The 15,832-nt window shown below is 38.1% G+C and overlaps 1 protein-coding gene across 1 annotated transcript in view; it reads right to left on the reverse strand.

Moving 5' to 3' along the window:
• Positions 1–705: 705 nt before the first annotated feature.
• The window catches only part of LOC121321676 (phosphoinositide 3-kinase adapter protein 1-like), an 88,580-nt gene continuing 73,453 nt past the window's right edge, over positions 706–15,832 (reverse strand). Inside the window, exons 9-19 of the mRNA XM_041260665.1 lie at positions 14,994–15,190; positions 12,627–12,801; positions 12,431–12,520; positions 12,115–12,321; positions 11,485–11,547; positions 9,522–9,724; positions 7,876–7,948; positions 7,290–7,448; positions 6,870–6,940; positions 4,229–4,329; positions 706–3,623 (exon numbers count right to left, since the gene is read on the reverse strand). Coding sequence (XP_041116599.1) covers positions 3,515–3,623; positions 4,229–4,329; positions 6,870–6,940; positions 7,290–7,448; positions 7,876–7,948; positions 9,522–9,724; positions 11,485–11,547; positions 12,115–12,321; positions 12,431–12,520; positions 12,627–12,801; positions 14,994–15,190 — 1,448 coding nt within the window. The 3' untranslated portion in view covers positions 706–3,514. The remainder of the gene's footprint in view (positions 3,624–4,228; positions 4,330–6,869; positions 6,941–7,289; positions 7,449–7,875; positions 7,949–9,521; positions 9,725–11,484; positions 11,548–12,114; positions 12,322–12,430; positions 12,521–12,626; positions 12,802–14,993; positions 15,191–15,832) is intronic.

Below are 15,832 nucleotides of genomic sequence, written 5' to 3' on the forward strand. Positions count from 1 at the left end.
ATACAGTAAAACAAGCAAGAAAAAAATAGTCAGTTTTTCAATTATAGTCTTTGTTAAGGGAGGACCATAACTGTCCAACCTCCTCTTTGGCCATACATAAAATACAAACCTGGAGTGTAGTTTACTAAAACTAAAAAGCTAATTAAATAGTAGCAATCAAGTCAAACAATGTTTGCGCTGTTTCAATATATTTGTGCTTTTATAGTTTAACACAGTCCACTGTGTAGGCTAATTGTGTCTGGTCTAGAATGGAATGCTTTGAAGCTTGATTCAAGATCAGAGAGTTGTGACTGATTAACGAGTGCGATGCCACATGCCTATTGCATTAACGTTCAGTTATCATTAATTATATAACAAGGGGAATCTCTCAGGCCTTCACTGTGATCTTCAATCCTGTTATCCTGTGATAAAATGCCATGGTAGCGTTAAGATAAACATGTTTAGATTTGCTCCAAAACTTCATTAGCAAGTTTAATTTCAGGCTGTAAAAACTCACATGAAATCTGTTACCAAATCTATGAGTAGTCGTTTTACAATGTAAAAGAAAACAACACTGACTAGTTGGATTAAATAGCTTTGAGAATCTAGCTCAAACAGTCCATTAACAAGACAGCAACAGCTTAAATTACCAAAGAAGAAAAAAAATACACAACATCCCAGTTGGTTGATAATTATTTTAATAAAATTGAAACAAAAACAGGCCTTTTGGAATACATAAAAAAGCTCTTCACGATTGAAAAAAAAACAAAAAAACACCTAATATATATTTTGTTCTTTTTACATTATGAGAGTAAAATTTTAAATGAAACATGTATCAGTAATAGATATATTTTGGCAAACATAAATAGATACAGAGATTCATTGAGGAGGCAATGACAACAGCTACAGTGGTGTTATTTTAATGACATAAAGAGTGGCAGATACAAACCCCCTCTATAAACCCTTTGATCGGTGAGTGCATAATTGTACCATGTTATGCTTCCTATCTATGTATCTATTGTATAATGCATATACATTTTGTCAATGCATTCTTGAATACCATAGAGTTCACACAAACTGATTTTGTTAAAAAATGATTTTAAAAATTGTGACCGAAAGGGATATTAATCCAACTTGTTTCCCCAAAGTGGAGATTTATTGAATACTGTTTATTATTTCTGTTACTATGCAATTACCGATCAGGCACTTGGAATATTTGCAAAGCAAACAGCACAATACTGCTGATGATTAAATAATTTAAAATAACGTACCGCAAAAGTGCACATAGCTTTTAATTCTTTCCAAACAGGCTCATTCTAGTAAATGGAAAACTTTCAAGACAAACCATTTTATTCTATGACCACAGATCAGATTTTCTGCACAGATTGTGAACGATTAGATGACATTATTTCAATATATAAATGTAAATTTATAGCTGTACTTAAATTATTTTGAAGTTAACCAGTACCAGATTTAAAACTGAACTACAACTGTTTATCATGTTAAAAATAAGAAAGTACACAGAGCTAGCAAAATAATTATATTAAATCTTACTTAATATGTATTGTCATTATTAGGGAGCTCTACATTTTTTAATGTTAATTTATCAGAAGCTACGGTATTAGTGAAGAAAGTGTGTTGATCGCTCCATGCAGGAAACTATATATAGCCATTTATATATAAAATAAAAGCTCTAAAGTGTTTTCCTGTAAGAACTAAAACGTCCTTCAATGGGACGTACACAATGGAAAAGACGGCAAAATTTGATTTTATGTTAATAGATACATACAAGATTCATAATAATTTTTAACACACATAAAAATCAATGTATCACTGTCATTACAACAACTGCAGACTTGGTATGCAAAATACAGTAATAAATATGCATGCTTGTTAAATTAATATTACTGTAGTTGCATGTTAAAGCTGGATAAAAATGGATTAAGCATGCAATGACCTTGGCTGTACTGTATATTCAAAAGTTTTTAATGATCCGAAAAAAATAAATAATAATAATTATATATTCATAGGCTTATCACGTAATTGACCTAAAAGTATAATTCAATAATGCTGACTTCAGACCCTGATCTTGGACGAGTCCATGTTATTTAGATACCTGTAACGCTGCCCAAGATTAGAACTAATGAGGGTCTTGTATATAGTTGTTAATTTCAAGACTGACAGAACTCAATTTTCTTAATTACCTGAGGTCTACAGTAATTTGTTATTTAAAAATAAAACTGCAGACTGTACCTGATACAACAACAACAAAATTGAACATTTGACTAAAACAAAAAAAATGTTAAAAAGCTATAACCACGGAGAAGGTGGTGGTGGGGGGGCAGGTGGGCAGTGAACCCCAAATTAGTCAGTTTTACCAAGTTATGCCCAGACAAGGTGCAGTTTTCCCATCCCCATGGCCATACTATGAATTTACCATAGTTTACAATGATTTGCCATATTTTTTTAAAACATGTTTTACCATACCTCTCTGGGCTTTACAATGCTTACATATGCTTTACCAAGCTTTATTACACTTTGCTGTGCTTGAACTATGGTAAATGTTTCTAAATAGAAGTGGTTTGTAAGATGATTAAATAAACAACATAAGGAGGTTAGTACACTTGCTCAGGGGGTATGGAACTGACAATAGCTGGTCATTGAGCTCCAACATTGTTCAGTGAACAGGGCTCTGTTGCTATATTTTTAAATACTGTTACATTAAGTGCAGAAGAAAGTAGGTAAATGTATGAATACAAATGTACTGTACAGTGGATGTACCTCCTGCTTTTTGTTGTTTATAAATGCACTTGCTAGCTGCATGGATTCAGATTACGACAATGTTGTTATAGGCTGTGACGTCCCTCTCTGATAACAGCTTAGTAAAAGCTTATGCTACTGTTTTACCATAGTTCTTCATCATGGTTTCCAATGGTTTGCCATGTTTCCCCTACACTTAGCAATGTTTTGCCATGTTTCCCGTACACTTAGCAATGTATGTAAACATTTATTAGGGCAATTTCATTTGGAAACATGCTTGGCTATTCGCAGGGATTCTACAGTAATAAATAGTGTCCACCCTGAGTCTGGGTTTTCTTTGCAAACCTCTACACATTCTGTTATTTGTCTGCAACATATGTCCAAGTCAAAAATTCAAATGAACTATTAAAGAAAAACAAACAAATGCTGGTCAATATTCACTTAAGTGAAATGATAGAAGCAGCGAATTTACACGGCAAACAAGAAAAACGTCTTGATAAAGCTTTCATAGTTTAGCCAGTAGCTCTTTCTATTCAAGTTTACTTCTCTGGAAACCCTATAACCTATTTTGTGACTAGCATGTGTCTGATTGAATATATCATTCAGGTTTGCGTTCGGAAGTGGACTGTCAGTGACAGAAACTGTCTGCATCATGCATAGTAACTTTGTAAATTCCATCCTAGGTGATGTCGCAGAACAGTTACACATAATTCCTTGAATGATTATCTCAATGGTGCAGGTGTAACTGATCCACCAGCGCAGCCTGGAGACTCAGTTAACGAGTTCTGCGTGGTATTGGTGGAGGAGGGCTGCAGCGTATAGGACCAGGGATGTGACGAGTTGGACAAGGGACATACCGATCCATATTCTTATTCTGTGGAGGCCTGTAACAGATAATGTTCCAACCAAGTTCAAATATTGTACTGTATAATATGTACAGCATTCCTGACTGCCTTCACTATCAAGCAGCAACTGCTGTTACTTGTAATTTGTCCATGATTCCATAAAGCAAGACATCACTGCCAAAGCATGGGATATCTTTTAGCCTTTTATAAAGTTGACAACAGAGGCCATTACTGGTGTGTATCTTTTTGGAAGAAGAGTTAGCTGAGGTATGTAAATTAAGGGGCGGTCAACGGCAAAATTATCCAATATTTGTTAATCCACGGCGAGCATCAGGAAAAACACTGAGCCAAGCACAACTCTGATTGAAAGCCAGCTATCCCAGCGCAACCATGCTCATCTACGGTGAGTAAGTCGTAGCAGTTGAAGCGAACCAGGCATGTGATAGAAAATGGGTTTCTGCAATAGTGACATTGTTCAGAGATACCAAAACATAAAATCAGCAAGCAGTGTGTGGGGTTAATGGTACATCCACAGCATCACAAACAACTAATAATTAATTGCTAGACGACATGCAGTAAATGTATGTACAGTTTAGTAGCATAGTCTAATCTATAAGGAAGACCTGCAGTACTGTGTGAGATACCTTGTAAGGGTCCGGGGAGGCACTCGAGGTGGGGGGAGCTCCGGTCGTCTCTCTGCTGCATGAAGCAGGGGGCTGGGGCTCCGATAACTGTCTACATTGTCCTGTGAAGAAAAGGACCATGGCTGGGTTAATATGCACACATTTGTAAATTAAAAACACATTCAAGTTTTGCATTTCAGTAGTCTCTGTGTATAGGAAAAACTCCTAAGAGAACACTTTGTGGTGAAACTGAATTTTCACTTCGTAAACGCTCCGCCTATAGGAACAGCAACTTCGCTTATAAGAACACCTTTTTTGCACCGGTAGAGATTCGTTGCTAACTGATTCAAAACTGGTAAAATAGTGTTTTGTAACCTGATAACTCATCATCATCAGACTCAAATTAAAATGGCAACAGTAATCTAGAGCTGCTGCTGCATTTTTTAACATGTGCAGGGGTGCTGTGTTAATAACCAATGTGTTCAAATGCATTCTCATATTCATAATTATTATTAGAGCCGCTGCTGCAATTTTTTCACATGTAGGGGTACTTTGTTAATTTAGTTTGTCAATTCGTTTATTAACGTTAGTTTGTCAGTTCGTTTATTATTATAGATTATTGACATATGCTTGCCTATTGCTTTTCTCTTATTCTGTTCATTTCACATGTTGATGCATGTGCGTCATGGCAGGTTAGAATCATGAATTTACAAGTGTGTTGGCAGGTTCTCAGGTATGACAGATTTTAATTAGGTCAAACATGGAACGGGTAAGAACAGCAACACTTTGAAATGACATGTAGTTACCCTCTATTCTTGACAGATATTGCAGCTCTCTTCGGTATCATTTTGATTAATTTATTTTTGTTTGTTTCACTTTGCGAATGATATTTGTTAGCATTGCAACAAGTGAAGCAACCAAAAAAAAAACCTAAAATAATGAAATCAAAGCTAGCTGAAAGGTTGACCAAGAAGCTTTTATATCTATTGTAATAAGATTGCACCTCACCAAGGTTCGTTGCCCCTTTCCATGCAAGACCCAGGACACAGAAATGGAAGTTTCAGCGCTTGCGTGCACTTTTAATAAACAAAATGAAATAAAATAAACACCTAGCTCCCACTGGAGCACTAACTGAACAAACAGAAGCCTAACTATAACACAGGACAGCTAGGCTGTTTACCTGTTATAAAAAAAAACAAACAAAAAAAAATTGTAAGGTTGAAACCGGGCCATCCACACAGCAGCCCTGAACAAACTGTCTGCTTTCTTTAAATACCCTGCACCTGGCTTTAATTTACAATAATCATCAGATAATTAATAATCAAACAATTAACACAAATATCACTAATTAAACCATTCAACAAACACAAATGTGCATTCTCACATTTTTTTATTTATTTTTTAGCAGGGAGGAAATTAAACCTCTCCCTGCTCACACTATAAACACATACAGTAAGTCTTACTCACTGCCAGATTAATGAAGTATAGTTACTTTACCAAGTTTCATGGCTCAACGTTTATTAGAACCATACACTATGTTCTCTATCCCTAAACTTTGCTCAGAAAATAATTAAGATATAAAACTACAATGTGGGCAATGTGCCTAATATAGAATACATGCTGTTCAACTTTGCACAAGGAGTTTCCATAACACTGAAAATATGAAGCTGTAAGGTGCAATGGGTTATGAGATTATGAGTAGGTGTATTTAATCACCTGACAGTGAGGGCTGTTATCTGAAGGATATACAGAGGATTTAGGAACTATGGCAAGTCTATACTGAGGTGGTAGATTGAAACTGCCATTTTGGTAAGGTGAGGAAGCTGTGACAGAGAATGATTCTTGGTGATAAATCTCCTTCCCAACATGTGAGGTTGCAGTGTAAAGGGAACAGAGTGCCCTGGACTGGATAGCCTGACAATTCATTCCCGGGGTTAGGTGGAAGTTGGCCATCTAAAAAGGGCACAACTGCGATACATTAAATCATCACCCCAGAGGGAAAGTGATGTGGCAACTGCGGATTGGAGGAAACACGGCTGCACTCGCTAACCAAGAGGCCATGACTGAAGGTACAAACAGAGGACGTGGCTAGAAGATCTGTTTGTTTGTTTACGGTTAAGCGAACGCTAAAGGACAAGTGAAATATTACCATGCGTGTTTAATGTTTGTTTTATCGGTTATAATTGTACTGTTTGTTACTTATTAGACGGTTAACAAGATCCGGAGCTGTCGGTTAAGGCCAGCACAAACCTGGACAACACTGCACTATTGTTCACGGATAAATTGTATTTGTACCACGAGCACTAATAGCACTTACCCTGGACTTGGAATCGTGTTTGTGTATTGTGTGTGTTTAAATACTGCTTACTATTTCGGGACTGAACCCTGTGTTTATTTAGCTGAGCAGTACACATCGTTGTGTACTGCCAGTCCTCCATTTATTGTTTACTGTTGTCATCAGACTATTGGATTACAAATTAAAACCACCACTTCACCAATACTTTGTTTTATGCCATTTACTTGAACACTGCATCACCTCTACACCTGCGCACGGCAACACACCTTGCCACAATCATTTTGCCAGATCAATAAAACCACGACACAGTCAAAGTAAGAAAGCTCCCACGCCAGACTTAGAGCCAGTTACAGTTTGCAGACTTACCTCGTTGTCCCCTTCGGCCCCACTGCTGAAGCTCATGTTACTGAGTATGCTGGATCTATTGCTTGCACTGCCTGGTTACCACAACATTGGAACATACAGTAAGACAAGTTACAAACAACAATCAATGTTTGTCCGGTCATTTGCAGTCACATTTTTAAAGTTTTGTTTAATCCCAAAATATCTTTTCCTGTACTGTCTGTTATGCAATTTGATTAAAATATGTATGTTTATAAAACACAGATTATAGCCATAAGTATCATGAAATAGATTTGAAAGCCTTTCTACAGTTCCCTTTCCCTTTCTGAAGACTGTGGAATATTCCACAGCAGCACTGCAAACTGGACAGTGATCCGGTAATTCAACCTGGTAGACAGGTCCTAATAAAGTGACCAACTCTGTACTGAAGTGTTGCAAACTTACTGGATGTACTAGTTGTGCTCCTAGTCTGCCAGTTGCCCCTGTTGGTGTGACTGGGCGGAGGTGGGGCTGCCAACACTCTGGGGTTGGATTCATATACAGCACATTCTAATTTCATGGGTGGGCCCTGGAAATGCTGAATTGGGGCAGTAATCTGCAGATCTAAGGGTGAAGATATTAGAGATGAATATTTAATTTACACATTTAAGTATTATTAGACCATAAGAAGAGCTAAGCCTGTCCAGTTACTAGTAACCGATTGATCTCAAAACTTTGACAAGATGGGTCTTTGAAGGATCCAAGTGATTCTGCCTTAACTACATGACTAGGTAGCCCATTCCATCCCCTCTGTGAAGCGGGTTACCTAGTCATATTAAATTTCATATTCTTCAATCAGTTCACTTTCATAAGCAGTCCTGCTTACACATTATCATATTTTATTTGTATGTATGTTTATTTTATTCACTTTGTGCCCGCAGGGCCAGCACAGGTATATCTCAAAAGTGCAAGCACTAATACAAAGAGAGATCTAAGGTAGTATATTTTTTACAATTGGTTTAATCTGTGTGTAAATGTGTGTGGTTCTTACCAAGAGATTTCCCATTTTTTCTTTTTTCTTTTTGTCTTCTTGTTATGCTGTCCCGTAACTTTCTCAAATTCTCCTGCAACACAAAAATCATCGGTTATACTTCTCTGAAAGCCCTTTCAAAGCTCTAGGCACTAATGAATTCCATTAAATCTAAACAACTTCCTTTATTCTGTTTTTGATACAATAGTTAACTTGAATAGGCTGGAGGGTTTTATCCTTGAAGAGAATTCAGATGTTGTACTGCAGTAAGATATTGTACCTGCAGGTGGCAGTAGAGTACAATCTACCCAGATCATTGTGATGATGGTCGTGCATCTGATAGAAGTAATATACTTTGAAATAATAAGATGTGGTAGCAGTGACAAACCTAATCTTTACACAACATGCTAGTCAAAGGCAATGGAGTAAGCGCTGGCCTTACACTCCTTTGCAAGAGACAGTTGGATTAAACACTCTCAAATATAAAATGTCGAAATGTATTACAGCAATGATGTGTATAACAAGCTAATAAATTTACTTTCTGTATAAAAACAATAAAATATGGTATTCACCAATGAAAAATTATGGCGGTGTATTAAAGACATTACATAAAATATTCAATAATTCCCAGGATAACTCCTTCCATAGTTCAGCCTTTTGCATTCAATGCTTTAAACTTGTGGGTAGTAAAAAAAGCAGCAGAATGTAATGAAGGAAATGGGAAATTATTTACATAGTGAATCTAAACATCAAGAAGAATTTGTTAGGTAAGATAACTGTGATATTTCATACCCAACAGAAGCTGCTGTTTAACACACTGTAAAATTACAGTGAATGGGTTTGAGTCACAAGGCTCCTCTGTTCTATCACCACTTCCACACCAGCACATTCAGCTAATATTTTTTCAGAATCAATGCTGGTGATGTTGCATTCTTCGCTATTTTAGGGAACTGCATTTATTTCTGCTTTCAGTGATGACATGGTGTGCTACGAAAGGTGACGGACAATGGCACTTGCTAGTCTGGTGGAATTCCCCCTCCTATATCTGCAAGATGAACTCAATTTGAACTGAATAACCCCTGCAATCTAGCCACAAGATTTCATTATAGCAGCCCCATTAGATCTTAGGTCAATGTCATGGTTGCCAACAAATTAAGCATGTAGTGTTTAAAAAAAAAAAAAAAAAAAAAACTTAAAATATGAAGTCAATGCTTAAAATAGACTGAGATATGAGGCTTGTACAGTGCTGTATAAAGTTACTGACACAAAGCTTTTACTTTTTTTGTGCAATACCCAGATAAAACTTGACCTAGAAAATGACACATTACCATTGAGCCAAGTCAATCTGTCAAAGAATTAGATGTGGGAACTACAATATGGCAAACTATGTTAGGTCACAGCTCAAAGTAAAGCTATTAGCAATCAAGTGCATTGCTGTGTAGAGGCGTGGGAGCTGTGCTGCTGGTTAATAAGCAGTCAAGTTCTGAGGCACAGCATTTTTAACATAACTTGAATAATGTGCAGATCAGTGAAACTTACAAACACGTGGGACTGATCAATGTGAACATTGTCAATACTTTATATTCAAATTGGAATGTCACTTAAATTGACGAGACACAGCTGTTTTTGGGAACAAGTTTTACATTTAAAAAAACACAGACGACTACCTCTTGGAACTTGAAGGACTCTGCTCTGCTCTTCTGGTTAAGCTGCCACGCCTTGAACTGCTGTACAGCCTCTTCCACAGTGAAAATCCCCTCCTTCACCTTCTCCTGCAGGGCAATCAGCTGCCGCTGACCCGGAGTCTTCACACCATCGTAGGTGTCATAGGTGGTGGTTGAAGTCCTGTCCCTGACGGGTCTCACTGACCCTGTGAGACAGAGGACGGGCAGTGTGTTCACAAACAGGAACAACAGGGATATCTCAGTGACAAACTGTTGCATGTCTTTGATCCATGCTTTTAATGTAATGGTTAGTGACATCACTAGATTTTTGCTGCTGGAAAATGTGAACAGAATTTTAGGCACATTTCCTTCAAGTGAAATGTGTGACTGTCACAAAGACGGCTGCAGTGGGTGACATCAGACCAGAAACCAGGAACCAGGAAATAAACAACAGAGGCGGAGTTTGGTGAAGCTGAGTGAATGGTCTCACTCAGCATTTAATAATGAACAGACAGACAGAAAATAAAAGGTTGTAAGACAAACAAGACACAGAACACGGCACTTTCGCCAAAACAAAAAAAGACAAACAAAACAGACTATACAGACAAAACATGATGAGCTTCTATTTTAACTGTTATTATTATTATTATTATTATTATTATTACAATTACTTCCGTCTCCAACCCCATTCTCCACTCACCGAACACACAACCCCGAGTGGGTGAAAACATGTTGCTTTTATGCAGCTGTACCGCGACTCGATTGCTAATCAATCATTCAATTGGAGTCGTGGTACAACTGCACATGAATTAATAAAGCGCAATTCCCTGTGCTCACATATTATTATATTTTACTTGCATGTGAAGTGCTGTGCAATCCTTGTGCCTAAATACAAATATACATTTTAAACACTCGTGTTACACAGACCCGTTTATATCCCGTGTACCAATGACTATGGGGCGGGGCATTTTGCCAGTGACTTGATCAAGTTTTTGTAATAATATTATCATCACACTCTGCGGTCTATTCAACTGATCTAAAGAGAGAATTAAAATTTGACAAATAAGGTTATGAAAAGGAAACATTTAACAGTGCATGTGAATCTATTTTGTCCATTTCTCTCTGTAAACGTAAAATTAATTCCAGAGAGGTATCCTGTTTAGTTATTTAAATGATAATGGCATTTCGATTTGACAAAGTTTAGATCAATTGAATAAACCCCACTGTGATATTTTGTTTTGGTTGTTTCAACGTTTGACATCTACTGACCAGCGTGATGCTATGTCACTTATTGTATGCATTAATATATAAACTGTAGGTGTTTGTAAAAGGTGAGCGGCAATGGCACTGGCTACAAGATGCAGGCAGGTACCATGAGAGCTTCTGCAAGCACACCTCAGTCCTGACCCTTTGTCTGGTTTTGTAACATTGACAGTTCCCTTTCACAAAACAATGGAGCAGAGTGCATTGTGGCATACAGAAACTGATAAATTAAACCTGACGTGACACTGCAATAACCCAATGAACTAACAGAAAAGATTGGGACTTGAGTTTGATCATTTCTAGACCAGCCAGTCAAACAAACAAGATCCCAGCTGACAGTAGACACATTGATTGCAGAACCACTAACACCTATGTACATCAATGATCTCCAAAACACTGGAAAGGTATAATGGGCATTCTAACCCCTAAAATTCCCTTGTGATGTCACTGTGTACTGGGATAGACTAACAAGGAACATATTGAACTCTGGCAGTTAAACATATAAACCACATCTGCAACAAATGCAGTAAAAGCAAAACATGGTCAGTTGTTCAAGCTTTAAAAATAGAAGCTGGAATACAAGCCAGACAAAGCCAAACATTTAGATCTTGAACCAATGATCTCTTCACTTGTCCTTTCCTCCTGACTGCGAAACCAAACTGTTCTCAAAAACTTCTGTTAATTAAAATCCTGCAAACCTTACCTGACTTTGGTTCTACGAGAGCATACAGATTCTCCAGTTTGGCCTCTTCTCTGGCTGAAAACACTGCAAGATACCCCAATTTGTAACAATGTGAGTATTAGCTGTGTCTCATTTATTGCTTGGTACACTGTGGACTGCGAGACTACCTGGTGGACTTACCAATGATAAAAACAAGCTAAATGTAGTTCAGCTATTTCTTGCTCAGAAGTTCTGTATTTCAACAGAATTCTAAATTAAAATGCTATACAGCAAGTTATAGAACTTCAGGACTGAATCATCTAAAGGGCATCCCAGACAACAACATAGGGTCATTTAAGATGAAATGCTTAAACGATTAGAACACAGTTATTTAAGATCTCAACCACTGAGACCAAAATCACTCCAGTCACTTTGTACCAAAGGAAAGGTTGAGTATCTGGCCAAGGCAGTACTGGTATTATTTGTTGAACATGGCAAGGTAACAATATCACATTCACCAAACTGATTAAGGCTGGGTTACTTTTACAGTCTGTTTGGAGGCATTTAAAAAAGTCTTATATGAATTAGCAATAAAACTATTCTGCGTCTTCTAGCAGTCAGGATATAAAACTTTGTAACTGAAATGCCAGCATCATTTTAATGTTCACTCACCTTTGGAAATGTATGGCTCCATCTCCTGTGGTTCCAGGTTGACTGAGGGTCTTGGGATGGGTGCTGGAGGTCGGTTTATGATTTCCGGTGGGTTGCTGGCCCCCGGCTCCACAGTGTCATAGACGTCTTCATCTATACAGAGCTTGTAAGGATCTTCCTCCTCCTGCCCCCCCTCTTCAGTAGAATCAAAACTCCTGTTGGATTTTCCTGTGACGAGTGTGAGAGTTAACTTGTATTTTGAGTAGCAACCCAGCAGAGAACTGTAATATCTATGACAGATCAAGCAGACCATACCATTGTTAATTTATTGGCTTACCTTCTAAGAATTTGTGTATCATAGATTCCTGTGCAAAAAAAGGGTCTGGGATGTCCCGTGATGATTCTGGTTGTTTTTCCATGTCTTCATCTAAAGAGGAAAAGTGTGCTGTCAACCATTTTTATTAAACACAACATATTGAAAAGAATGCTGTTTCCTGAATATCTTGGTCTGTACACATCTCCTGAATACTTACATATATCTTCCATGCCATCAGGGTGCAGCTCCATCATACATTCGTAGATGTCTTCATCACATCCTGGATTCATCAGAGTGTCTCTGGATATGTTGGACATGGATTCATATGTCTCCTCGTCCTCTCCTTGTGTAATATTATCCTTTATATGGGTCTTCAGCATTTCAGCAGTCTCCTGCAAGTACCAGTTTGTGGCTAGAATTACTACACTGCAAGCACATTCACATTTACTTTGATAAAGCAGAACAGTTGGGTTATCTTGCTACTGTATGTACCGACAGAGGTGCGAGATAGAATAGGCGCAATTCTCAAATTTGCTAATTACAATTAACTTTGAGAATCTAGCATCAATTTGGAATGTTTGATTCTGGGAAATTGGTTGCAATGTTAGAAGAATGAGGTTAATCAAGCACATAGTAACAAGGGAATCTGCAGTTACAGTGCCTATAGAAAGTATTTACCCACCTTGGACGTTTTCACAGTTTGGTGTGTTACAACCTGAAATCTTGATACATTTAAATGGGATTTTTTGATTTACACAACCTATTCAACACTTTGAAGAGGCAAGAGAATTTGTATTGTGAAACTACAGTTAATGAAAAAAAAAAGAAATGCCTTGGATAGATAAGTATTCACCCCCCTGCGTCAATACTTCGTAGAACCACCTTTGGCAGCAATTACAGCTGTAAGTCTTGGGGTAAGTCTCTTTACCAGGTTTGCACATCTGGACTGTGCAATATTTGTCCATTCTTCTTGGCAAAATTGTTCAAGCTCTGTCAAGTTGGATGGGCATTGTTGGTGGACAGCAATCTTCAAGTCTTGCCACAGATTCTCAATCGGATTCAAGTCCGGGCTTTGACTGGGCCACTCTAGGACATTCACTTTCATGTTTTTAAGCCACTCCAGTGTCACTTTGGCTATGTGATTTGGGTCATTGTCCTGCTGAAAGGTGAATCTCTGTCCCAGTCTTAGGTCTTTTGCAGACTGAAGCAGGTTTTCCTCAAGGATTGCCTGTATTTAGTCCATCCATTTTGCACTCTACCCTAACAAGCTTCCCAGTCCCTGCCGATAAAAAGCATCCCCATAGCATGATGCTGCCACCACCATGCTTCACAGTAGGGATGGTGTTACCTGGGTGATGTGCTTTGTTGGGTTTGCGCCAGACATAACGCTTTGCATTTAGGCCAAATAGTTCAATTTTTGTTTCATCGGATCACAGAATTTTTTCCACATCTTTTCAGAGTCTTCCATATGCCTTTTTGCAAATTCCAAGCAGGATTTTACACAGGATTTTTTCAGAAATGGCTTCCTTCTTGCCACTCTTCCATACAGGCCAGATTTGTTGAGTACTTCAGCTATCATTGACACATGGACAGTTTCTCCCATCTCAGCCATGGCATGCTGTAGATCTTTCAGAGTTGTCATTGGCCTCTTGGTGGCTTCTCTGACCAATGCCCTTCTTATCCGGCTGCTCAGTTTGGGAGGACGGCCTACTCTAAACAGATTCTGGGTGGTGCCGTATACCTTCCACTTCTTAATGATCGACTTGACTGTGCTCCAAGGGATATTTAATGCCTTTTAAATCTTGTAACACAACAAACTCAATTCCATTTCTAATCCCAAATCCCTTTTAATCAATTCAAATTCCTATTACAATCATTTTACAACAAAGGCTTTATTGAGCAAACAAATACTGTATACAACTTAATGAACTTGTCAGGTAACCTGATAAAGCCCATGACATAAACCTCAGTAAAGGCTATGCTGTAAAACGGAATAGAAATTGGAATTGTATAAAAGGGAACTGGGATTGGAAATGGAATTGGAATTGAAAAACGGAACTGACCCCAACTCTATTTGTAGCTGTCATTTCAGGTAAACTCCAGCTTGTGAAACGGGCACTCTCTCAAGCTATGACAACCGCTTAGAACACTTTTTCCTATCCTTCCCTTTCTATAAACTTCAACTGGTTGAGCTTGGGATCGAAGGGAAGACCCTGGCAGCACCTGCTTTTTCTTGACGATCACCAAAGCACCAATGAGACCTAACATAGCTTAACTCAAGGGATCTGACAAGTTCACCCTTCAAGGCAGTGTGAATTAACCCTATAAAGCCCAAGTATTTTTTAAATGAGAAAAGCTATTTTATTGATGTAAGTACATTCAATTTCTTGTACAAAACAGCAATACTGCATACTGGCTTGTATGGCTGGAAAAATAATAATAATTGAGGGGTGGCTAAGCGTTGTATCATATGTGATACAGAAATGGGCATTACAAGGTTTAAATTAAGTTGATCAATTAAATAATTACAACAGCCAGCTTCAAAGAAGTCCCGCTGAATATATAGTACATGGCTATTCCCTACCATATACTCATCCATGAACTTGCGCAAGTCCTTGTAGCCGTTCTTCTCTGCAATGTTGCTGGGATATTCACCATACTTGTTGACCATGCTGTAGGCCTGCAGTGCCCCGGGACACTGCAGCAGAAGCACTGTGAGTTTCTTCAGACCATACTTAGCAGCAAAATGAAGTAGAGTCGGGAGCTCTTCATTCCTTTGGTCTGTTAAAGAAGTCAACACAACAGGCATTATTTGCTACATGCCTGCTTTATGCCTAATAAACAGACAGTGCTTCCTGTTTGTCATGCTGATGTAACAAGATGGCTTTTTTTTTTTGTCTGATTGATGACATTTACAATTAGGATTAAAATAGTAATAGTATCCTATTCTAGTCTGTGATCTGGTTTTGTTTGTAGTTTATAATGAAAGTGGGTGTGTCATTTGGTTCATGTTGTGGATTGTACATCTACAGTAATCCATCGGTTATCCAACTGCAGATAAAGGCAGATAAATGAATCCTGTTTTAAATACCATTATACACAGCTGAAACAATGACTATATTCACACAATTATTGTTGTGAGATTCAGCTTTTATTAGGGAGCTCTCCTAAATCCTTTGTTTAGAAAGATACAGGGTATTAATGCTTGTGACAGAGCAGCTGTCGGCAGTGTGGGTGAGTGTATTCGCTGCTGAGTGACAGGCAGGAGATCGAGACTGAGGTTGAAGTTGATACGCCCCCCACAGGTGAACAGCATTTATTTACATATCAACACACTGAACAGCTCAAGTGACACTACCAGCAATGGCAGCGCACGGAGCACATACAACACAGTGTATGAAAACTTTGGTAAGCTCTACAATC

Source organism: Polyodon spathula, chromosome 10, assembly GCF_017654505.1.
Source record: "Polyodon spathula isolate WHYD16114869_AA chromosome 10, ASM1765450v1, whole genome shotgun sequence".
NCBI classification, from domain to species: domain Eukaryota; kingdom Metazoa; phylum Chordata; class Actinopteri; order Acipenseriformes; family Polyodontidae; genus Polyodon; species Polyodon spathula.